Source organism: Rhamphochromis longiceps, linkage group LG14 (assembly GCF_057381845.1).
Source record: "Rhamphochromis longiceps isolate RC_006_pf linkage group LG14, R_longiceps_female_GT1.1, whole genome shotgun sequence".
NCBI lineage: Eukaryota > Metazoa > Chordata > Actinopteri > Cichliformes > Cichlidae > Rhamphochromis > Rhamphochromis longiceps.
This window is the reverse complement of record NC_140570.1, coordinates 42067072-42091578: the sequence shown is the minus strand read 5'-3', so window position 1 is coordinate 42091578 and position 24507 is coordinate 42067072. Positions and strand designations below refer to the sequence as shown.

General features: G+C 39.7%; 1 protein-coding gene and 1 long non-coding RNA gene across 2 annotated transcripts; one reads left to right on the top strand and one right to left on the bottom strand.

Moving 5' to 3' along the window:
- Positions 1–8830: 8830 nt before the first annotated feature.
- On the top strand, positions 8831–22153 carry LOC146654864 (polypeptide N-acetylgalactosaminyltransferase 17-like). Its single transcript, XM_085380393.1, has 7 exons — positions 8831–10774; positions 11274–11391; positions 15157–15342; positions 15512–15649; positions 15994–16089; positions 19586–19747; positions 20752–22153. Exons 1-7 carry the CDS (start codon positions 10542–10544, stop codon positions 20884–20886), a joined length of 1068 nt encoding a protein of 355 aa, XP_085236519.1. The 5' UTR covers positions 8831–10541; the 3' UTR covers positions 20887–22153.
- On the bottom strand, positions 14301–17672 carry LOC146654865 (uncharacterized). Its single transcript, XR_014907254.1, has 2 exons — positions 15748–17672; positions 14301–14873 (listed from the first exon to the last, which is right to left on the bottom strand). It is a non-coding gene; the product is annotated as an uncharacterized LOC146654865 (long non-coding RNA).
- Positions 22154–24507: the final 2354 nt, after the last annotated feature.

Below are 24507 nucleotides of genomic sequence, written 5' to 3'. Positions count from 1 at the left end.
AACTGGTCTTTGCACAGAAGCCTGTGGAGCTTCATAATTAACCTCAGTGTGTGAAGAGCACTCTCCATTTAATAATAGCTGTAATAAAATGTTATGGCCGACGGTGTTAAACGCTGCACTTGGGTCTAGCAGGGAAGATTTCAACTTTTCAATACGAATGAAGGCTGAAAACTGATTAGATTAATGTCTGATGATCTTTTCTGTGCTTCTTCAAGTTTGTAACACCAAACATATTAAAGGATGATGTAAGGCTCACAGGAAGAGTTTAATTAGACACACATTTACTATTTTCTTTATACTCTTTCTTTCTTGACATGTTTAATATGATTACTATCAGAGGAGAAAATGACCCTTGTGTAGTTTAAAAAAGTTTTATTTAATCAAACTGTAATGTTGTTGAACTCTGACGGACGTGTCTTTTAATCTTGTCAACAAATCCTTAATCATCTAAATCTGCCATTTATCATCTAGTAAAATGTTCCCTCTGCTTCTGCTGCACATCTCCCCGGACACTCTCCGCTTCACCTGTCCTGTGCAGGTGGTCCAACCCCTGCCTGCCTCCTTAAACTGGGGTGTTTAAATCTCTTTACCTCTGTTGTGAACTTCACACAAAGTTTGTGGTAACAAAATCAAACTGACGAGGATCTCGTTTGAAAAACACACACTCACGAGACAAAATAAAAACAGACTGCTCAAAGCAAAAGCAGAGCCCTCACAGCTGGTAGTACAAAACACAGCGACAACATGCGTATTAGATACCCTCAGTGCCAGAAGCATAAATATGAAAAAATGTGATCACCAAGAGTATCCTAACAACGGCGTTGAGGTGGGTGTTACAGTAAAAAAAAAAAGTAGCCAAATTTTCATCTGAAAATGTTGAATTTTAGTAAAAACAATGCTCTGTAGTTTGATACTGTCGTTACAGACTAAGCAGATGTTTAAAGCCTTCGGACGCTCATTTGAAACGCACTCATTCTCCTTATCAGCTGGAAACATTAAAGCCGTAAAATGACTTTTTCAAACGGATAAAAACTATTGAACAACAGCAATGTTGAGCCTGTTCCAAAATTTGGATGTACATGTGTTGAAGGTGTGGGTCTTGTTGAATTATTAAACATACATTCTTTAATTTTTCGAGCCACAAAAACAACAACTTTTAATTTTCTTCTGCTTGAGTATCGGCCTCGGGTAGCTCTACTTATCATTGCTCAGTCAGTTGTCTGTTTGTGCTACTTTTTTAAGGAGCAGCGTATTATTGGTAAGGGTGACTTTATGTGTTTAGCTACTTAAGTGGAAGTACTGTGGATAGTTTTACCTTACATACATAGATCTACCAATACAGCTTCTGAGGTAACTGTTTACAAAATGTTATAATCTATTCAAAGGTTCTTTGCAATTTTACATTGATAAACATTATCCTTAACACATTTGGCCCACATAAAGTACTATGGCCATCACACTGTCATTTAGAATTGTTTAAATAACTCCTGTCTTAAGTCCTTCCATCAAAAAAAAAAAAAAAAAAAAAAAAAAACATGGTTCACTTTTACATCACAAAATGTTAGAAATATAAGTCGTTCATAACAAACTGAAAGGTTGGGAGTTTAAAAATCCAAACCGATGGAAGAATCAGAATCAGAATACTTTATTGATCCCTGGGGGAAATTATTTTTTGTTACAGTGCTCCATTATAAACCAACATTAAGACAAGACAGACAATACACTAACTAAGAATAGTACAATATATACATATATATACATACATACATACATACATACATAAGTCACTCATAAATAAATAGCTGGAAAAGAAACATGTGTAGCTGTAGCAGCAAACAGTGTGTTAAGTGGATGCGTTGTACAGGGAGATGGCCACAGGCAGGAAAGATTTCCTGTGTCGTTCAGTGGTGCTTTTCGGTAATCTCAGTCTCTCACTGAACGTGCTCCTGTGACTGACCAGCATGTCATGGAGTGGGTGGGAGGTGTTATCCAACATTGTCTTTATCTTGGACAGCATCCGCCTCTCCGACACCACCTTGAGGGTGTCCAGCTCCATCCCCACAACATTGCTGGCCTTACGGATCAGTTTATCGAGTCTGTTGGCATCTGCGACCCTCAGCCTGCTCCCCCAGCATGCAACAGCATAGAGGATCGCACTGGCCACAACAGACTCATAGAAAACTCATAGAAAATAGGAAGCAGAAGTAGAAGACTATAACGTCTCAGAGCACACGGTGTCTATTATTGTGTAGACATGTATAAATAAGAGCTTAATAAAGATGCTTAATTTCTTAAGAAATAAACAGGTGGAGTGATCTTTATCAAAAGTGGATGTTGCATCTCTGGCTAAACCACTGTACCCAAAAAAACTTTAAAAATCTACTGTGTGTGAGGCTGTGTAAGTAAAGCTTGCCCTTCACACCCGCGTGTAATAAACCATTTGTTGAGGGGTTGTGGATTTGGCACCTCAGCATTGTGAAAGTGGGGAAACATGTTTCTGGCTGTGCATAAGATTTCTGCTTACAACTTAGAATCTCAGTTCTAAATGAAATTCAGATGTTTTTTTTAAGTATGGCTAATGTATTATTTGACTTCTAAGACACACACACACACACACACACACACACACACACACACACACACACACACACACACACACAAGAACAACACAGAGAAGAAGAAGAGGGGGTCGTTTTACTACGCATCATAAAAACGCAATCATTCATAACATGGACAGTGAGAAGTAAAACTCGTCGTCTTACCACATGTTATATTCTGTAAACTTAAAATAATCCGCAGAAATTAGAGTTTAGTGTTTTAATTCATCTATTAAAAAACACGAGTCAACATTACTGAAGTGACGCTTTAACGATGCGTCTTATCATCGTGTTTATGATGATAAAACATGTTCTCTCGTTAGTAGATGTCTGCGCTGTCACTTGTCACGAAAATGTTCAGAGCCAGGGTTCCTCTTTAATTACCATTGATCGTTAATAGGGTCACAAAAGATTTGTCGCATTATCCCCATAAACAAAATGCTTTTATAGAAATCATTGTGATACAAATATTTAGATTCTTGATTCACAATGTGCACGAACTCAAAATCTTTAGAGGTTCATATTTATAAAGTATCGCAAATAATACATTTATACCATTGTATGAGCTACACTTCTTGTAAAAACTGATTGAAAAAAGCTCCTGTCGTGACCTTCCTTCTGTGAGGACACACACACACACACACACACACACACACACACACACACACACACACACACACACACACACACACAGAGAGAGAGGGAGAGGGGGGGGGGGGGGGAGATCATTAGGATTGGAGGCGTTTTTTGGATTTTCACTTATTGTCGGCTTTACAGTCACATAAAATTCATTCCAATTTTTTGCCTTTGCTTCAATTAAGGTGTTTCTTTAAATCTACAGCAGCTCCCTTTTCAAAAGGTTTACTGACAACTGACAACGATCAATAGCAGCATACGTGGGGGGAAGAGTATGAGTCTTACGGTGACAGCGGGGCCGTGGGAGCCGGAGGGAGGGGTGAGGGTCCGCGCTAAATTTGCAAAGTTACTGATTTAAAAATTATATTTTTGAATTTTTAATTGCATGACAAACATACGATAGACTCTTGAGCATATTTATATAGCTAAATACACAACGGTATAACCGTGCTAAATAAAAGAGGTCCAAGTACCAAAGCACTCTAATGCAAGCCTCTAAACTGCATGTTGATAAGTACGTGAAGCGTACCTCTACAGCTGAAAACAGATTGTATCCATACTTTGAGGATCTGCTGAATTGTTTTTTTTTTTTGATGAACTGCAGATGATGATGAATTCCTCTTTATTGTAGAAACAGTCCCTAAGCTGTTGTTGCTCATACTTACCGAGTTCCCTAGCTACTTCCTTACTATGTCAGTAAACCTTTTGAAAAGGGAGCTGCTGTAGATTTAAAGAAACACCTTAATTGAAGCAAAGGCAAAAAATTGGAATGAATTTTATGTGACTGTAAAGCCGACAATAAGTGAAAATCCAATCACAGAAGGAAGGTCACGACAGTATCAGTAAATATGAACCTCTAAAGATTTTGAGTTCGTGCACATTGTGAATCAAGAATCTAAATATTTGTATCACAATGATTTCTATAAAAGCATTTTGTTTATGGGGATAATGCGACAAATCTTTTGTGACCCTATTAACGATCAATGGTAATTAAAGAGGAACCCTGGCTCTGAACATTTTCGTGACAAGTGACAGCGCAGACATCTACTAACGAGAGAACATGTTTTATCATCATAAACACGATGATAAGACGCATCGTTAAAGCGTCACTTCAGTAATGTTGACTCGTGTTTTTTAATAGATGAATTAAAACACTAAACTCTAATTTCTGCGGATTATTTTAAGTTTACAGAATATAACATGTGGTAAGACGACGAGTTTTACTTCTCACTGTCCATGTTATGAATGATTGCGTTTTTATGATGCGTAGTAAAACGACCCCCTCTTCTTCTTCTCTGTGTTGTTCTTGTGTGTGTGTGTGTGTGTGTGTGTGTGTGTGTGTGTGTGTGTCTTAGAAGTCAAATAATACATTAGCCATACTTAAAAAAAACATCTGAATTTCATTTAGAACTGAGATTCTAAGTTGTAAGAAGAAATCTTATGCACAGCCAGAAACATGTTTCCCCACTTTCACAATGCTGAGGTGCCAAATCCACAACCCCCCAACAAATGGTTTATTACACGCGGGTGTGAAGGGCAAGCTTTACTTACACAGCCTCACACACAGTAGATTTTTAAAGTTTTTTTGGGTACAGTGGTTTAGCCACAGATGCAACATCCACTTTTGATAAAGATCACTCCACCTGTTTATTTCTTAAGAAATTAAGCATCTTTATTAAGCTCTTATTTATACATGTCTACACAATAATAGACACCGTGTGCTCTGAGACGTTATAGTCTTCTACTTCTGCTTCCTATTTTCTATGAGTTTTCTATGAGTCTGTTGTGGCCAGTGCGATCCTCTATGCTGTTGCATGCTGGGGGAGCAGGCTGAGGGTCGCAGATGCCAACAGACTCGATAAACTGATCCGTAAGGCCAGCAATGTTGTGGGGATGGAGCTGGACACCCTCAAGGTGGTGTCGGAGAGGCGGATGCTGTCCAAGATAAAGACAATGTTGGATAACACCTCCCACCCACTCCATGACATGCTGGTCAGTCACAGGAGCACGTTCAGTGAGAGACTGAGATTACCGAAAAGCACCACTGAACGACACAGGAAATCTTTCCTGCCTGTGGCCATCTCCCTGTACAACGCATCCACTTAACACACTGTTTGCTGCTACAGCTACACATGTTTCTTTTCCAGCTATTTATTTATGAGTGACTTATGTATGTATGTATGTATGTATGTATATATATGTATATATTGTACTATTCTTAGTTAGTGTATTGTCTGTCTTGTCTTAATGTTGGTTTATAATGGAGCACTGTAACAAAAAATAATTTCCCCCAGGGATCAATAAAGTATTCTGATTCTGATTCTTCCATCGGTTTGGATTTTTAAACTCCCAACCTTTCAGTTTGTTATGAACGACTTATATTTCTAACATTTTGTGATGTAAAAGTGAACCATGTTTTTTTTTTTTTTTTTTTTTTTTTTTGATGGAAGGACTTAAGACAGGAGTTATTTAAACAATTCTAAATGACAGTGTGATGGCCATAGTACTTTATGTGGGCCAAATGTGTTAAGGATAATGTTTATCAATGTAAAATTGCAAAGAACCTTTGAATAGATTATAACATTTTGTAAACAGTTACCTCAGAAGCTGTATTGGTAGATCTATGTATGTAAGGTAAAACTATCCACAGTACTTCCACTTAAGTAGCTAAACACATAAAGTCACCCTTACCAATAATACGCTGCTCCTTAAAAAAGTAGCACAAACAGACAACTGACTGAGCAATGATAAGTAGAGCTACCCGAGGCCGATACTCAAGCAGAAGAAAATTAAAAGTTGTTGTTTTTGTGGCTCGAAAAATTAAAGAATGTATGTTTAATAATTCAACAAGACCCACACCTTCAACACATGTACATCCAAATTTTGGAACAGGCTCAACATTGCTGTTGTTCAATAGTTTTTATCCGTTTGAAAAAGTCATTTTACGGCTTTAATGTTTCCAGCTGATAAGGAGAATGAGTGCGTTTCAAATGAGCGTCCGAAGGCTTTAAACATCTGCTTAGTCTGTAACGACAGTATCAAACTACAGAGCATTGTTTTTACTAAAATTCAACATTTTCAGATGAAAATTTGGCTACTTTTTTTTTTTACTGTAACACCCACCTCAACGCCGTTGTTAGGATACTCTTGGTGATCACATTTTTTCATATTTATGCTTCTGGCACTGAGGGTATCTAATACGCATGTTGTCGCTGTGTTTTGTACTACCAGCTGTGAGGGCTCTGCTTTTGCTTTGAGCAGTCTGTTTTTATTTTGTCTCGTGAGTGTGTGTTTTTCAAACGAGATCCTCGTCAGTTTGATTTTGTTACCACAAACTTTGTGTGAAGTTCACAACAGAGGTAAAGAGATTTAAACACCCCAGTTTAAGGAGGCAGGCAGGGGTTGGACCACCTGCACAGGACAGGTGAAGCGGAGAGTGTCCGGGGAGATGTGCAGCAGAAGCAGAGGGAACATTTTACTAGATGATAAATGGCAGATTTAGATGATTAAGGATTTGTTGACAAGATTAAAAGACACGTCCGTCAGAGTTCAACAACATTACAGTTTGATTAAATAAAACTTTTTTAAACTACACAAGGGTCATTTTCTCCTCTGATAGTAATCATATTAAACATGTCAAGAAAGAAAGAGTATAAAGAAAATAGTAAATGTGTGTCTAATTAAACTCTTCCTGTGAGCCTTACATCATCCTTTAATATGTTTGGTGTTACAAACTTGAAGAAGCACAGAAAAGATCATCAGACATTAATCTAATCAGTTTTCAGCCTTCATTCGTATTGAAAAGTTGAAATCTTCCCTGCTAGACCCAAGTGCAGCGTTTAACACCGTCGGCCATAACATTTTATTACAGCTATTATTAAATGGAGAGTGCTCTTCACACACTGAGGTTAATTATGAAGCTCCACAGGCTTCTGTGCAAAGACCAGTTCTGTTTACATTATACGTGCTTTAGAAGGCATAGCATAGCACAGGTCAGCTCAGCAACATCTCGACTTTGGCTTGTTTTTTCTGGTTAACGTAATTTAGAATTAAAGTTTAGTGTTCTTAGCATTTAGGATGGCCGTGGCGAGTAACTCAAGTGCTGTAAACATTTCATCAAAAGTTATCTGAGTTGGAAGGGTGGCTGTTAATAAGCCATTCTTAAGGAAGGAGAACAGAGAAAAATAAGGCTGAGGTGTGCCAAATTACACAAGAAATTGACTGGAAAAAGAAATCAGCTGTAATATGTCTTATGGAGTAATGAATCCAAATTTGAAATATGCATGGAAGAGGTCCGAAGAGAGATACAACAGTGAATGTCTATAGCCGTCTTTAACACAGCGTGGATACTCTACCGTGCTTTGAGGCTGGATTTCAGCCAGTGTTGTTGGAGCTCTTATCCAAATTAATCAAATTATGAATGTAGAAAAGTTCCACCAGATTTTGATCGACCATGTAATACCAAGTAATGTCTGATTGGCAGCAACTTTCAGTACGACAATGATCGCAAACATACTGCCATTGTAGTCAAAGTATGCCTGGATGAAACAACGCATCAGTCATGGATTGATCTCTCCAGGGTTCGAACCTCAAGATAATCGAAGCAGTGTGGGATCATCTTGACAGAAAACAAAACAAAAGGCATCCAGCATCCAAAGAAGAGTCTCGGATGTCTTTCAAGAAGCCTGCAGAACTAAGAAATTACAAGAAAGCTTACCTATTAGAGTTTAAGCTGCGTTGAAGAATGAAAGGCAGCTTTAACTGAACAAAAGGGTAAAAAAATCCCACATTGACGGCTAACTCAAGAGACAAAAAGCATTAGAACTCAAGTCATTACCGTACTTAAGGATAAATAAGTTAATTAATTACATTAATGCATAAGCAGAAAATAACCTACAGTAACTGCTTTGCGATATGGAAGTGCAAAAGACAACTGAAAGGGAGGATAGTTTCTATTAAGGGACAGAGGAACGATAAGAAACGATAAGAAATCAAGGAGTGTGGTGTAGATAAGTGAGGAAATCCGATCATTACTACAAATTTAGTTGAAATTTAAATATTTTAACTATGGTGTGTGAGGTGGGCCCCTGGGTGCCTCCTGTGAGGGCTGTCTGTTTTCCACATTCTGCAACGGTAAAATACGACTTAGAGGCGGATATTTGTTTTACCAAATGGACAATTGCTGTTGACAAAACTCGCCTCATGGTTGACTCTGAGAAAAAAACTCTTTCCCACAGAGGGGAATAAACGTATTCGAATATGAGCTTTTTTCCACTAAGGCTTATTTTATGGGGAGATGTACGAAATTATTTACCGGGTTACAAGCAATGATAATATCGGCTGTTGACTCCTCATTTTCATTTTCTGTCTATTGAGAAAACCCAGTGTAAAAGTAGCTAAAAGTAATGAAGAAAAAAACTTTGGTCTGACAAGGAGCAGGCTGCGCAAAACCTACCTTATAGATGTTTTAATAATAATAATATTGTTTTGGGGGGCGCGTTATAGGTTATAAGCATTGAGAAAAAACTGATATCTGATATCTCACTCCTCCTTGACCCGCGGTGTGTGTGTGTGTGTGTGTGTGTGTGTGTGTGTGTGTGTGTGTGTGTGTGTGTGTGTGTGTGTGTGTGTGTGTGAAACAAGATCGCCTGTCACGGCAATTATGGTTTGTTTTTTCAGTCCCTTGTAAAAGGGATTCTCAAAAGGAAAAGTAGTATTCAAAGAAAAGTATTCACTAAGGGATATTTATTCATTTTTACACATACGGGGTAGGCAGCCTGTAGGTTACAAGCGGATAGAAAGTTCTTCTTTTCATCACAAGCTATGGTGTAGCCTAAAAATGCAATTTGTTGCTAGGCAGATCATCTTAAAGGTTTTTTTTACTGCGTCTGTATTATAGGAAAATAAAATACTATTGAAATCTCTACAGGAAGTCACTCTTTATTCCCATTAAGAAATACAGAGAAAATCGTCATAATATTGAAACAGAATTCAGACTATGAGTTTGCGGAAAACTAGCTGCCGCTCTGTCTCTCTATACAGCACAAAATCAGCTGCTGCATCACCGCTGTGCTTCAGGAACCAAACCCCTCCCCTCATGTTTATGGAACATGACGCATCAGGTCTGAAAATGACTAGACAATTCCGGAGTATTTCCGGAAGTGTCATAAGGTCCGGATCGAGGCCTTCCTTAGTAAATATGCTGTATTTGAATATGGCATATTCAAAGCCTTCTTCTTTGGGAGAGCAGATCTCATCGGACACAGGAGAGCTGCTGGGCTGCAGAATGAAATCCATCTTGTGTGTCTGAGGCTTAGAAATTGTGAACTCCTCCTCTCTGCTTTTATTCTCCTCCCTCTAAAAACTTTTTTCTTTTTTTTTCCCAACAACAGATGGCGCGCTTCCGGAGGTTTACCCCCCCTCCCTTCTCAGGATGCAATTCGACACGCTTAGCGACAGATGGCGCGCTTCCGGGGTTCGCCCCCCCTTCTCCGGATGTCGGGGGGTTCCCGCCCCCCCCTTCTCCGGATGCAATTCGTCACGGTCATTACTCGCTTCCGGGGGGGAGGGGCGAGGTCAAAAGGTCATGATTAGGGCCATCAATCACTTCGGATTAAATTTTGTCATAAACCGTATGGGAGTATCTCTCTACTTATTCATGATAACAACAATGACAATAATAGAGCTTTGGGTATCAGTGTTAAAAGAGTGCTACAAAGTGCAAAGAAACCATGGAAAGAGAAGACAAAGGATAGCTGAAGCTGCATAAAAGGAAGAGCCAAGCTATTTCACGCCTGAGAAGTTTTAAAATGAGACACTTGAGGCTGTGGGATCAGGTTGAACGGATTTTATTTAAAAAAAAACATCACAAGCACACATAAAACACACACCAAAACAGGACCCCTCTTGGAGAACTTGTCGTAAAAGTAAATTTTTAGTAACCATAAAAAATGAAGGTTTTGTACTAATTCAAAAAAGCTGAGCGCTTGGTGGTGAACTGAATCAAAGGCTAAATACTGTCAAGAAATTAGCATGCAATGAGGGACCTTATTAACCCCGCTAAGACAACTGCCACATCCTGTTGATGTCTTTTTGTGGATCTCATTTTCGAGCTCAGTGCATAACTTAAGGTATACCGTGCAGTTCTCTCACTGCCCCCTGCAGAGCTCAACTCGGCTGAATCAAACAGAATTAGTGATAAAACTGGGACGACACAAGGAACTTTCTATTTGACTGAAGTGGATGAAAAAAGTGGTGCTCTTAAAAGATGTTATAAACTTTGTTTCTGCACAAAGTAAAGTCAACTAAATGTGTGAGTGTGTGTGTGTTTGCACTTTTTTCAGGTCAGAACCAGTTCTAGCTAGAATAAAAGAAAACCACAAGAGGATTATCTTGCCGTCAATCGACAACATCAAGCACGATACCTTTGAGGTGGAGCGCTATGAGAACTCTGGCCATGGCTACAACTGGGAACTGTGGTGCATGTACATTAATCCACCCAAAGAGTGGTGGGAGGAGGGAGACATGTCTGCACCAATAAGGTATGCCAGCTTCTCCCATTTAAACGTGAACACAGATCTCACACTTCTGAGATGTATTTTTTTCCACTTCTTTAAGATTTTCAATAAAACTGCCACCAAGTTCTTTTTTTAGTTTTGGGGAAGATTAGGGGAAAACAAGAAAAAAAGCTCCTGATGGGAAACCAGACTTCATTAAAGCAATAAAAAAATTACAGCCTAAATTAGAGAGTGGTGAAAATAGGATTTTAATTATCTGATTATCACCCATATATTTGTGTTAAATTGGATTTCCTTCCATTCTTTAATTAAAAATAAGAATAAATTGCATGAGTATGCACAAAAATGTTTAGATTTACCCTCCACATAATAGGCTGAAATATAAAGTGTGAAACTTTGCATAGTGGAGATTTGGGTTGTAGAAAAGTACTCCAAAATAAACATCAGATAAAGCCACAAAAAAACACATTCTGGTGTTTGCAAACGCTCAGTGTCACATGATAGTGTGTTTTCCTGGCTGCAGGACGCCTGCCATGATTGGATGCTCCTTTGTGGCCAATCGGGACTACTTTGGAGAACTCGGTCTACTCGACTCAGGCATGGACGTCTACGGAGGGGAGAACATCGAACTAGGCATCAGGGTTTGTGTGTCACCCAGTTTCCTCTTGTTCCTGCTCCCTCTTTACCCCTGTAGGTTTTAAGTGGAGCAGTGGCCACCGTAGCGTGGCACCACTGATGAGGCCCCATTAAGAGTCCTGGAGGACCAGTCCTGTGTGAGCAGCTCACAGCAGGGCAATGGAGATAAATAGGTCACGTAGAGCAGAGCAGGAAGGTTGGAGTTTGTTTCTGTACATTTTGAGAGATTGGAGAGTCTTTTGTTTTTCTGCAAGGTTATTAGATTTTTCCTGAAAAAATAACGTCAAACATTTTCACAACCCGAGTGTGTTGGCTTTTATCCAGCAAGCTAAACAATCAAATATTTTTAGAAAGACAAAAACGGTTGCCTTGTCTTTGAGTTGACTTGGTCATAACTTGAATCTGAAATGGAAAGTTCTTATATCTTGTCATCAAAAATATCAAGATTCCCCCCAAAATTAAGTCTAGATAAGTAAACGTGTACAGATGCAATAAAACAGCTAAAATTCAGCTTCAACGCACCTATAAATATATTACAACTGCTGGAGATGAAGTATTAGCAAAGACATGAATCTAGCCCACAATGTCACATCTCAAGAACCACATTTCTTTCTGTTCCTCTTTTACTACAAAGCAGTGGGACACATATCCAGAGTTGCCCTGCGACAACAACATTTCTACATTTCACTACAACCCTTACAAGAGGATTGTTTGGATGTGTCCAGGGAGAAGGCCCTCATTCAGAGAAACTCTTTCATAACAAGCACTTGAATCAATGACTGTTTGGGTTTTAACAGGATTCTTGGGATAATGAATGTTAAGCGGTAGATATCAGCACCTCTATGGGGCAATTTTGCATGGTTGTTGTCCAACATCTTTTACATGAAATCATAGTACTGCTTATTTATCTTAGAGTGTGGCAGAGAGCAGTAAAATGTTTTTTTTTGGCATACCCTCTGTTGGTTAGCACCCGTGTCCTTGGGTAACAGAAACACATAGGTTATCTTTAAAACCTATGTGCCCATTTTCTGTTTGTAGTGCTCCTTATCTGTGGATGGAACATGTTTCATATTGTTCCCAGTGTGAAGAAAGACTGACGGACCTACTTTTTATCCAGTAGGAATGTTTGTCAGGAGTGAAATAGGTTGCATCTGTGCAATTGTTTGGCGACCTGTCAGTTTGAAGTTTCTGTTACGCTCACATCACTTTGACGTGGGTTCAGATAGCTTGGATATCCATGTCTTCATTATGTTCACAGCAGAAGGCTCGTGGGTTGGACACACTCAGCAGATACTTTATTAGATACACCTTGTCAGTATTAGGTTGGACACTCTTTTGCCTTCAGAGCTGTTTTAATTCTTCATGGCATAGATTCAACAAAGTACTGGAAACATTCCTCAAAGATTGATCGTGGCATGATGGCCTCATGCAGTTGATGCAGATTTGTCAGCTGTGCATTCACGATGGGAATCTCCCATTGCGTCATATACCAAAGGTGATCTATCTGATTGAGATCCCCTGACTGTGGAGACTTTCCTGTTAGCTCACAAGAGTAGCACCTGATATGGTCCTCTGCTGCTCTAGCCCAAATTCTTCAAGGTTCACGGTTCAAAGTAATGCAAAAGTGGTTTTTAAGAAGAAGTTATCTGTTTTACTGTTGCCTTCTTGTCAGCTCAAAGCAGTCTCTGGTCGGGTCTGGTATCAACAAGATATTTTCACCCAGAGAACTGTCTCTCATTGGATATTTCCTCTTTTTTGGACCATCCCTTGGGATAACCCTAGAGATGGTAATACAGAAATATCCTAGTAGATCAGGAGTTTCCAAAATACTCAGACCAGTCCTTCTGTCAACAACAACCATGCCTAACGTGTCTTAAATCTTCTTTCTTTTCCATTTTGATGCTCAGTTCTTCTGTGAGTACCCTGCCGAGATCCACTTTCTGGGTAAATTATTCATTATGAGAGCAGTTAATCTCCTTTTGAAGCTTGTGGATGTGCACAACAATTCTACCTAACAGTGAGAGGTCAATTCAGGGTCCAGTGGTTTGATCTCACTCACAGTCCTGCATGAATGAATTCACAGCACCATGTCCTGTTCTCATCTGTTCTTCAAGGGGTTTTCCTCTGAAGCCTCTGTGTTTGTTTAAGGGCTGTGTTTTTCTGTGGCTGGGATAGTTCCTAATTGGTCAGTTGCTGGCTTTGCACATTTGTTCTCCAAACCTGCAGAGGATACCTCAGTCTTGACCTGCTGATTTTGATGGCTATCATTGTGAATGAAGTAAGGATTACAGCTAGGTCATTGGATTCCACCACTGATCAACTTAGAGATTGTAGCTACATGATGCCCTTATTTGGGCATGTCCATTTTTCCTGAGGTTGTGTAGAAGCTTTTGGAAAAAGGGATGAGTACCACTGGCTGTTTCCAGAGAGGATCCTGGGAGGAAGTTATCTTGTTCAGCTTCCTATTTCTTCAATAGCAAGTCTGCTAGGTCAAAAAGCTCTTTTTTAAAGTTTTGCATTAAGAGCTGTTTCAGTAGCTCTAGATGCACCATAACATTGTTCTAGCCATTCTGATATCATTTTCAGCTCAGCTGCTGGGTGGTTTGTATGAGGAGATAATTGATTCAACCTTCATGCTCTGAGGTTTCTTTTCTAAACCACTTCACAAGCAGGTGAAGCTCTTCTGCTGCAGTTAATTCTTAAACCTTTAGCACCAAAAATGAATGATGTCCAGTAGTTCTCCACTTTATCATTATACTTTCTTTGACCTCTGTTAATGAGAAGCAACAAAAGGAACGAATCTTGGTCAGGAAGAAGAAATACTCTTGTACACATTTAAGGCTATTCATCATCTCTCTCCTCCATATCTCTCTGATCTGGTTCAGATCACTGCCCCATCTCGATGTCTTAGATCTTCTTCTTCCCTTTCTCTCTCCGTCCCTTCCCCCCGTCTTGCCACCATGGGGAGCAGGGCTTTCAGCTGCTCTGCTCCACGACTCTGGAATTCCCTACCTCCTGATTTAAGAAATATCTCTTCCATCTCTCTCTTTAAGTCCCAACTCAAAACTCACTTGTTGTCTTATGCTTTTATGATTGTGTAAACTGCTTGCTTTTATGCTTCTTTTTTTATTCTGTTGTTGTGTAGCTCTTGGGGCTATGCTAGCATTCATGTCTTATTGTTCTGGCCCGCTGTCCTACATCAAAGCTGGGAAATAGCATGGTGAACTGTAGAAGATGTTTTGGCCACATCTTCAAGCATGACTTGTGCTTCTGACCGTCTCTTCTTGTTGATCTTTAATGACATGCCTGGAATCATCATGGTGTATTCGCTGACTGGGAGAGTGCTCTGGATGATACGTTGTCACAGCAAACAATATAAGTAAAAAAACATGCATTTATGTATGTATACTCACAGTTGGAGCTTAAAAGTTAACCCAGTGCTGAAGTGCCGAAAACCTCAGCTCCTCTTGATGCCCCTTAAGGTTGGCTAGAAAAAAATGAATAAAAGCAACAATTAGATATTTTTTATATAACAGAAAACAAGAAGAAAAACCGAGAAGGACTTCTAAATGTACAGATTTAGCTTTCATTAGTTCCAGCACAAAGAAAACACGTCCTTCCAGGTGCTCTATGCTCCAGCTGTTAGCTGTAATTGACTTTATAAATCAGGACATCGCGGCGACTGTGCATCTGCCTATTTATATTTCCTGCTGCCCAGCAGCCAGCAGTATATTATTGTGAGCTTTAATTCATACTCCTACTACCCACAGGTGTGGCTGTGTGGAGGCAGTATGGAGGTGCTGCCTTGCTCCAGAGTGGCTCATATTGCACGAATGAAGAAACCTTACCACAGTAACATAGCTTTCCACACACGCCTTAATGCCCTGCGTGTGGCAGAGGTCTGGATGGATGAGTACAAGTCCAATGTCTACCTGGCCTGGAACATCCCCATGGAGGTGAGAACGGCATTTTTCTGCACCAAGACCTCTCTTAGAGAGGATGCTGTCAGTCATGCTTGTCTGTTTGTGACTATCAGATGTCCATGTTCAGAGCCAAACAGTTTTTCTTTTGGTTCCACAATTTATGTAGAGACTTTAGGCATAATAACTTCCTTTGCTCTTGCAGAACCACGGTATTGATTACGGAGACATATCACAGAGGGTTGCACTGAGGAAGAGTCTGCAATGTAAGAGCTTTCACTGGTACCTAGACAACGTTTACCCAGAGATGAGGAGGTACAACGATACGCTGTTCTACGGTGAGGTGAGCCATGAAGGACAAAGACACAGGAAAAAGTAAGTTTGTAGATGTAAGATCTGATGTACAAATTAAACCACTGAAATTAAATAAATGATACTTACACAAAGTCCTAAGAAACTTGTATCTCCTCCACAGACCAAAATATAACAAGAAAGCAGGGACTCAGACAGCATGTACATCCACATCTTCTCAGCTGTTAATAGAAAATAAATGAGATTTAGAACTTTGTCTGATCCACACTGACACATCCTTGTTTTTAGCCTTTATACATTTTTAATCGGTAATTATTTTGGGGAATATTCATATTTTATGAATTAAGTCTGACTCTTTTTTTTTGTGTATTTAAGGTCCGCAATTCTAAAGCAAGCCACCTGTGTATGGATCAGGGTGTGAAGGAGAACCACACAGCCACCCTGCACCCATGCCATGGGTGGGGTCCTCAGGTACAACACTCTTCCTCACCACCATACTAAAGAGTATACTCCATCTTTTTCCAGTTGCTTTGCTTTCTCATGAAAACATACAGTGAGCTTCTCCGGTGATGTGATTTGCAGCTGTGTCTCAATCACAGGCTCAGCTGAAATCCTCCAAGGAGCGAGTTCTGCTGTCAGAATAAAATTGTGTCTTGCACTTTTTGTGTTGAAGCCCTGAGTCAGCCAGTGTCAGCTCTTCATCCCTTCAGCCCTAAGGGCCTCTCTTTTTAGCTCACAGTGGTAAACAGGTGCTTTAGGCAGAAAGTCAAGGCTTCAGTGGTAAAATGCTAAAGGAGCTAAAATTTCAATTCAATTCTGGAAAAATGAGTGCCGCTGATAGGTTTGTAGCTTGAACCCATCCGCTGGAACGTTAAAGGCAATATAATTACACTGCAAAGCAAGACACGAAGTAGGCAAGCTTCATGTTACTCGTGCACGGGAGAGAACCGGACAATCGCCGTTCCTTCGCTTGGCCCCAGTTGCTCTCGTCCGTCCTCCCGTACCACTGTCCTTTTATTGAGGTTACATGAATATGCATAAGTTCGTTAACATATGACGTCTACATACACACAAAGAGTAATAAATTCAAATTCAAATTTTATTTGTCACATACACAGTCATACACAGTACGATATGTAGTGAAATGCTTGGACAACTGCTCGTGACCTAAAGAAAACAAAAAAGGAAAGGCTATGAATAAGGTAGGAAATAAATATGAAAAATTAAAAAGGGGTAAATTTAACTAGGAAGGAATAAAATATAAATTAAGGTTAAAAATGAAATAACTGTACAACACAAATTAGAATGAAGGGTAAATTTAACTGGGAAGAATAAGATAAAATATATAAATTAAAGTTGAAAATAAAATAACTGTACAACAAAATACACCAATACACAGTATAGAACTATATAAGAATGTATGAAGAAATCTAAATATAAATAAATATATACACAATAACAGCAGCTGTACAAGTATTAACCGGAAATGAAGAATATAGTGACCAGTGTTGTGCAAAAACAAAGTCCAGAAAGTCCAGTGTGTGTGTAAGAACTGTATGTGTGGGTCAGTACTGTGTGGTGGTGTGATTGAGAGACCGTATCGCCTGCGGGAAGAAGCTCCTCCTCAGTCTCTCTGTGTTGGTCTTCAGGGAGCGGAATCGCTTTCCTGACCTCAACAGAGAGAACAGTCTGTTGTTGGGATGGCTGAGGTCCTTCACGATCTTCCTGGCCTTGGTCCAGCACCGCCTGCTGTAGATTGAGTGCAGGTCAGGGAGCTCGGAGCGGATGGTGCGCTCAGCTGACCGCACAACCCTCTGTAGAGCTCGTCTGTCCTGCATGGTGCTGTTCCCGAACCAGGTTAAGATGTTTCCCGCCAGGATGCTCTCTATGGTGCACGAGTAAAAGTTCCTGAGCACTTTGGAGGGCAGTTGGAAGTCTCTCAAGCGTCTGAGGTGGTAGAGACGCTGACGGGCCTTTTTCACCACGGTGTTGATGTGACAGGACCATGACAGGTCCTGCGTGATGTGAACTCCGAGGTATTTGAAGCTGTCCACTCTCTCCACTGGGCACTCGTTGATGACGGGGGTCTGGTAGTTCCTCTCCTGCTTAGTGCTGAAGTCCACTATCAGCTCCTTTGTCTTACTGACGTTTAGAAGGAGGTTGTTCCTCTGGCACCAGTTCTCCAGATTCCTAATCTCCTTCAGGTAGGCCGTCTCGTTGTTATCAGAGATCAGGCCCACCACGACGGTGTCGTCAGCAAACTTGATGATGGTGGTGGAGCTGGTAGTGGCCACACAGTCATATGTGTACAAAGAGTACAGCAGGGGGCTCAGAACACACCCCTGGGGGGCTCCAGTGCTGAGAGTGGTGGAGGCTGAGACATGTCCGCCCATCCTTACTGCGTGCGTGTGTGTGTGTGTGTGTGTGTGTGTGTGTGTGTGTGTGTGTGTGTGTCTGTGTGTGTGTGTGTGTGTGTGTGGACTGCTGATCAAAGGGTCAAACATCCTTGGTCAGGAAGAGGGTAGCCTCCCCCTCACCCTAGATGGTTCATCCTAGATAACACGGTGAGGAAGTCCTGCAGTTCATCTAAACAAAGACTAGACTAGAACAGACGCAACTACGTTAATCCTACCATAAAACAATAAAACACGGTATGACCTCTCATGCTCCCAAAGTGCTGTCTAATACACACACAGTTTGCAGACTATCAAGGATCAAAACCTCTACCAATCTACAATTAATTACAAAACTCTAAGCATATATAAGTAAATATTTCTAAGCATAAATGACAATCAACAATACAAATCGAACAGCCGCATCACACTTTCTTCACAAGACATGCTTCAGTTGCATTTTTTAAAGTTATCCTTTTGATGGAACAAAAAGTCTTCAGTTTTTATTAGACCACCAGTTTTTCACACTTGCACTTCCACGGAGATAAAAGCGACCCCATGGTGTCTTAGCGTGGGTTCTCTCCAGGTAGTCCGGCTTCCTCCCACAGTCCGATGACATGCACGTTAGGTTAAATGGTGACTGGCTGTAGGTGTGTATGCAAAACAGATAAAGCACATAAGTGCATAAAATAAAGTGCGATATGAATATCTGTGAAAAGATGAATGTAACTTGTAGTGGTCAAAGATACTAGAAAAACATTTTAATAAATACTCTGTTCTTAAGAAGAAGCAGTGACATCTAGGGACCACAAGTGGGATTTTTTAAGATTTTGAGTCCAAACGCTGTTAAATCACCTAACTTTTGTATGATGTACTGCAAACAGGATGCAGTTACTCTGCAAAAAGACCCAAACTGGGCTGACTGGGTGGTTGATGGAAAGCTTTATCTTTATATCTTTTGCAAGGCATTGCAACCACTATTCATGCTTTGTTAGGAACAGAATGCGATATAAACAATTTCCCAATCAGTCTTTATCGTCAGCACACTCAAAGCCTCAGAGCTAGATGCAACCAAAGGAACTGTTTTATCTGCACTGCTAAAGTGGAAATTACTATTAATCTGAACGAAAAAGCTGAAGTGAAAGACACAAAGGTTAGAAAACAGAGCGGGAAGAATCTGACTCACTTCTGCTTTTTCTTTCTGTCAAGTTGAGAAAACTGCAGAATTTGGTGTATATAAAATGTTAGGGCTATATGTGGGTTAGAACTCTGCTGAAACAACACTGTGATTAGCAGTGATGTACAGGAAAATCTTTGTGTTTAGCACTCAGTGAAGAACAAAGACATGTTTTGCCTCTCAGCAGTATTGGGAACAACACCATCCTCTTGTTCAAAGCAGCAAAAAAAAAACCCAACAGCTTGCATAATCAAGGAAAATTCCTGCCAGGTTACCTTCAACTTGTACATCATCACATACTTATTTCATCGTTAGCTAATAAAGAGAAGAGTATTCACTCAGCCAGTTCAGTAACTTTCCGTTTACTGTATGTGTGACGTATCTGTTTTCCTCTTAGTTAGGACGCTACACTAAAGAAGGTCAGCTGTTTCTGGGACCCCTAGGCAGCACTGGTGAGGACACTCGTTGTGTGGTGTACGATCAGATGAGCAACTTTCCTCAGCTCCTCAATTGTGAAAAGGTGACCAACGTGAAACAGAAGACATGGCATTTCTCTCAGGTCAGAAGTGTAAAGAAATCTCTTTTTCAATGATATAACTGAGTGTTTATAAGAGAAACTAAAATTTACTGGCATAGAGTTGAGAGGAAAAGTATCTATATGTCAGATTTTAAAAGGGACCTATTGAGCTCATGTCTGGGTCCATTCTTTTTTCTCTTGGACTCTAATATGAGAGTAGCTTTGCATGAATCTTCATTTCTCTCATACTCAGCATTGCTGCAGCCCCGTAGTTCATGCTTTATCTGACAGAACCGCCTTTATATTCCGAATACCTCCGTTGAAGCCACCTTTCTTTGTGTTAAAACCCTCACAAACAGAAGGTTTTAACACCGGGGCCAGTAGGACTTCACAGATAGATCTGTCTGTTTGTGATGACTATATTAGGATATCATCTCTGCTATTACTGAAATCAAAGCAGTCTGGTTAACGGGGATTATTTGCACATAAATTGAGACTTTGGCTATGATTAATATGAACAATAACTGTTGTAAAATTATATTTATGCTAGAAAATAAGGGGTCCTCTTAAGACAACTAAACCCAGACTGCTTAAAGGGTAACAAGCGACTCAATATACCTTTTACTTTGGCATTGATTCTCTTTTTCTTTTAATGTGAAAAACCTTTTGTAAGTCAATTTTCTGTTGGTCTTTTAGTTCTGTTTGGGTAACCTTTAAAAACTAAAGAGTTACAGCCTGTAGCACGGGAAGAGGAGAGCTTGAACAGTGATGCTGCAGACCTTCTGCCACATCGATTCTTTGTCACACAGCAGGACAAGCAGTGAAGAGTCCTGCAGACGTAGAAGTCTTAGGGAAATAGGGAGACCTTACTTATTTTATATAGATGTAAGGTAAAAAGTTAGTGCCATTTGTTTAAGAAAGAGGTTGCAACAGTTCACATAAGGCCCGGTCTGGTTACATACTGTTCTGTCACCATCACGCATTGTTCACAGACCATCTGTGAAATCTGTTAAAACCAAAGTATTGTATCTCCTTCTGCCTTGCAGAACGAATCGATCATAAATCGGGCTACTGGACGCTGTCTGGAGGTGGTGCCGGCTAATGTTTACTCCGGCCACCTGCTGGTCCTGCAGCCCTGCTCGGGGCAGAGGTGGACCATCAAGAACACTATGAAGCAGTGATCGCCTGGCCAGTTTCATTGGGACCAATTACAAAGGCTATTTCCAAGAGCTGTCACCTGACGTTACCTTGGCCAGTGGACAATCAATGATGCGGGGGCTCCTTAGCTTTTGAAATAAGACTCAAAAATAGATGGCTTTAAGGAGACGAGTGATGAGGTGGTTTGGAAACAATTGATGTTTTTTTGTTTTTGTTAGTTTTTTTTTAAAAACATGGACATTCAACGTGGTGAAAGTTTAGCATGAGGACCATTTCTCTATATGAATTTTACAAACTTTCAATGTGATGTTGCCATAATTCCTGTGTGCCACTTCTTTACAGTGTTTAAGTTTTAGTAGACATTTAATCGACCAAAAGCGTGTTCTTTCTTATGTGAAGGGGAAAAAAAGTTTCCATCTTCCATCAGTCTTTCTGCAATATTTCATTCATTTTGTGCCACGGACCGGCCCTAAATAACTAAAATGTGTTCATAACACACGGGAAAAGACACAGGGGAACTGAGGTAACGATAAAAACAATAAATATGAACGATAAAACGAAGAAAAAAACCCCCGGTAAACCATAAATTGCACACCTGAACCTCAACACTCGCGGCCCGGTACCAAACGACTCACGGACCGGTACCAGTGCATGGCTCGGGGGTTGGGGACCGCTGGTCTATGGTACTTAGAAATTAAGGAATGGCTACTCGTGACAGGAGAAAATTTTACACAGTTTAGCAAAAATGCCTGAAAAGTGATTCTTATGTTTTTCAGAAAATTCAAATCCTTGTAAATATTTATAATTTGAAGAAAAATATGCTAAAAATATTACTTGGTGTACTTTTTTTTTCAAATCACCCCAACAAGGACTCTGGGCTAAATCTCACTTCTATGTTTTATGGATTCTGACTTTTATTGCTATTTTTCCACCAAGCATTCTGTAGCATCAGATGCAATATATCTCGTAGCATGAAGTACTGTAAGCAGTTGGGTACAAAGTTTCTTTGCGCTAAGTTAATTTATTTGGTTAACTGCTGTGTGCCATAACTACTGAAAACCTAGTCAAACATAGGAAGCACTTTTTTGGACAAAGGGTTGGAACATGAACGAGAGAGGAGGATTGAATCAGGAATGCACAAAAGTACCAATAGTGGAAATGCAGGAGGCCTTAAAGGCTGAAATTATTAACGTACTGAGATGTATATGATGTCATATATTAAATTGCATAAGTGTGATCAGCTGGATTTTTGCTCCCAAGATTGTCTTCCAATAAACAACTGGTTTCCTGGGTTGTGCTTTGTTACTGTGTTTTAGGATACATCTGCAGTCTTTAAATTTGTCATACTTTAATTAGTATGCTTATTTTTTTCAGTTTAATTTTATTTTCAAGCTTGTTTGTAATTTTTTGCTGCTAAACTCATGCTTTATTTTGCTTTTCTGGACTATAAATAAGGTAGAGACAGCAAAGATGAGCTACCATGCTGGCCTGCTCTCCTTTTAACTGCTCCATCCATTTTCATGGTTGTGGTCAAAATATTTTCGGCATGCTGTGAGATTAGTCCTCAAAATCATCCCCCAAAATAGACTACTTCAAAAGAGATTTCACCCTCAGCTTCCAGCTGCATGGCATCTGCTGTAACTTACACCAACTCGACTTAAGAGTACTTTCATCACATTTTTTATAAAAGCGCTTCTACACAATATTACCCAGCCACAAATAAAGCAGCCAGGTGGCCGAACATTAAAGGGACTGTTCTATAAATGACAAGTTATGGGTTCAATCCTGAAGCAACCATATGTCCTGTAAATAGTGTCCTTGAATCAGACACTGACCTCCTACTGCTTACTCTCGCTAAACTGCTCTGGATGAAGCATCAGCTTAAATGCTTAAGATGTAAATAAAACAGGAGGAGACTGCTGGGAGCACAAGGGCCTGTTTCTAGCAGAGAGGGGGAGAGAGGAGTGAGGCGGCTCTGAGGGACAGAGCCTGCATGCTAACATAACACTGAATGCTGATCAGACTCTTAACGAAGAGACTGCTCATCGTTCTCTGGCGTGAAATAGGATTACCATATGTTGGTTAAAGTCCTGCTAAATGTAAGCCAGCAGTAAATGCTAACAAGGACAAACTGATCAAATAAACTCACTGCGTTACTTAGATAAGGTTGTATTTATGGGGATGGAAATTTGTATAATTTGTAGATTTTAGCATGTAAAAAAATGGAGCTATTTTTAAAGGATGACAAAAAATCTAGAAAATGAATGTAATTCATTGACATTATTGTATCATAGTTTGCATTGTTCTGACCAGCAGTGTCCTGCAGCTCCCTGTGAGCACTTAATGAAAGAGGTTATGGTTTAATGTCAGAGCAGAGAACTCACAGTTGTCAAATATGATTTTGCTCTAATATGCACCATGTGGCGCTGTATGTTTTCTGTGATTGGAGGGTAGTGTCACTGCAGCTGTCACCCCAGCCTGCTCTCTGCTCTGCCTCGGGAAAAAAGCAGCAGAGATACAGATGTAATTACTTGACAGAACAGCAACACTGTATGAAAATGTGACAATTTCATAAAACCCACTGCAGCAAGGGTAACAGATGATACAACACACAATACTGTGCACAACTCTTTAGGCACAGATGTTGGCAGCGAAGCATGGTGAAGCATCCCGCTGTTTTAGTTTTTGTTGTTTTGGGGGTTTTTTTGCAGAGAGCATGTCAAAACTAGAGACTAGAACTACAATTAGATCTTTTATCATGCAAAATAATCAGATCGCTTAAGTTCATTCTGTAGCGTGACAATGACCCCAAACAGAGCCAGAGTAATAGCTTCAGAACATGTACTGAATGTGCTTTATTAAAGGGTTTTTATCAGACTGTGATTTACGTTTACTTCACCTTATGTGTTCATTGTTGAGTAAAAGCTATTGATACCAATTATTTTTATACTATATCCTCACTTCACAGTGAGAATCAAAATCTGTTTCTTCTTTCTTTTGTACTAAACATGTTCTCACACTCTGGAGCCATTTTGGTAACATCTCCAGGCACTTATTTGTCCAATTATTTTTAAGCTATATCTATATTAACTTTAATTTCAGTGATCATAAAAGTTATATACTAGAATAAAAACAGTTTTAAAGTTTTAGAATAGAATAGGATAAACCTTTAATACTGCACAGATGAGAAATTTGGGTGTTACCCAGCTCTTATGGCAAGGGGAATATAAAATATAAAATTGAAAAATTTATAAATTATAAAATTTGCTGACTTTGCACCAAAATGGCTCCAGAGTGTGAGAACATGTTTAGTACAAAAGAAAGAAGAAACAGATTTTGGTTCTCACTGTGAAGTGAGGATATAGTATAAAAATAATTGGTATCAATAGCTTTTACTTTTACTTTTACTGTTAGCGCCGGTGTCCTTCTATTATAGTGATACTAAACAAGGCAGGAAATTATATTTTTATTCTACAAAATGAAATGAATGTATCTACTCTGCAGAAGTGTTTGTGAATTTCAACAGATCGATTAGCTTGCTGCATTATATGTATGAACTGCATTTTTATCAGTTGCAGTTTCACCATCTCAGTGCCTAATGCTTCCCTCTTGTGGTGTCATGGTGGTTAGAAATAAATATGATA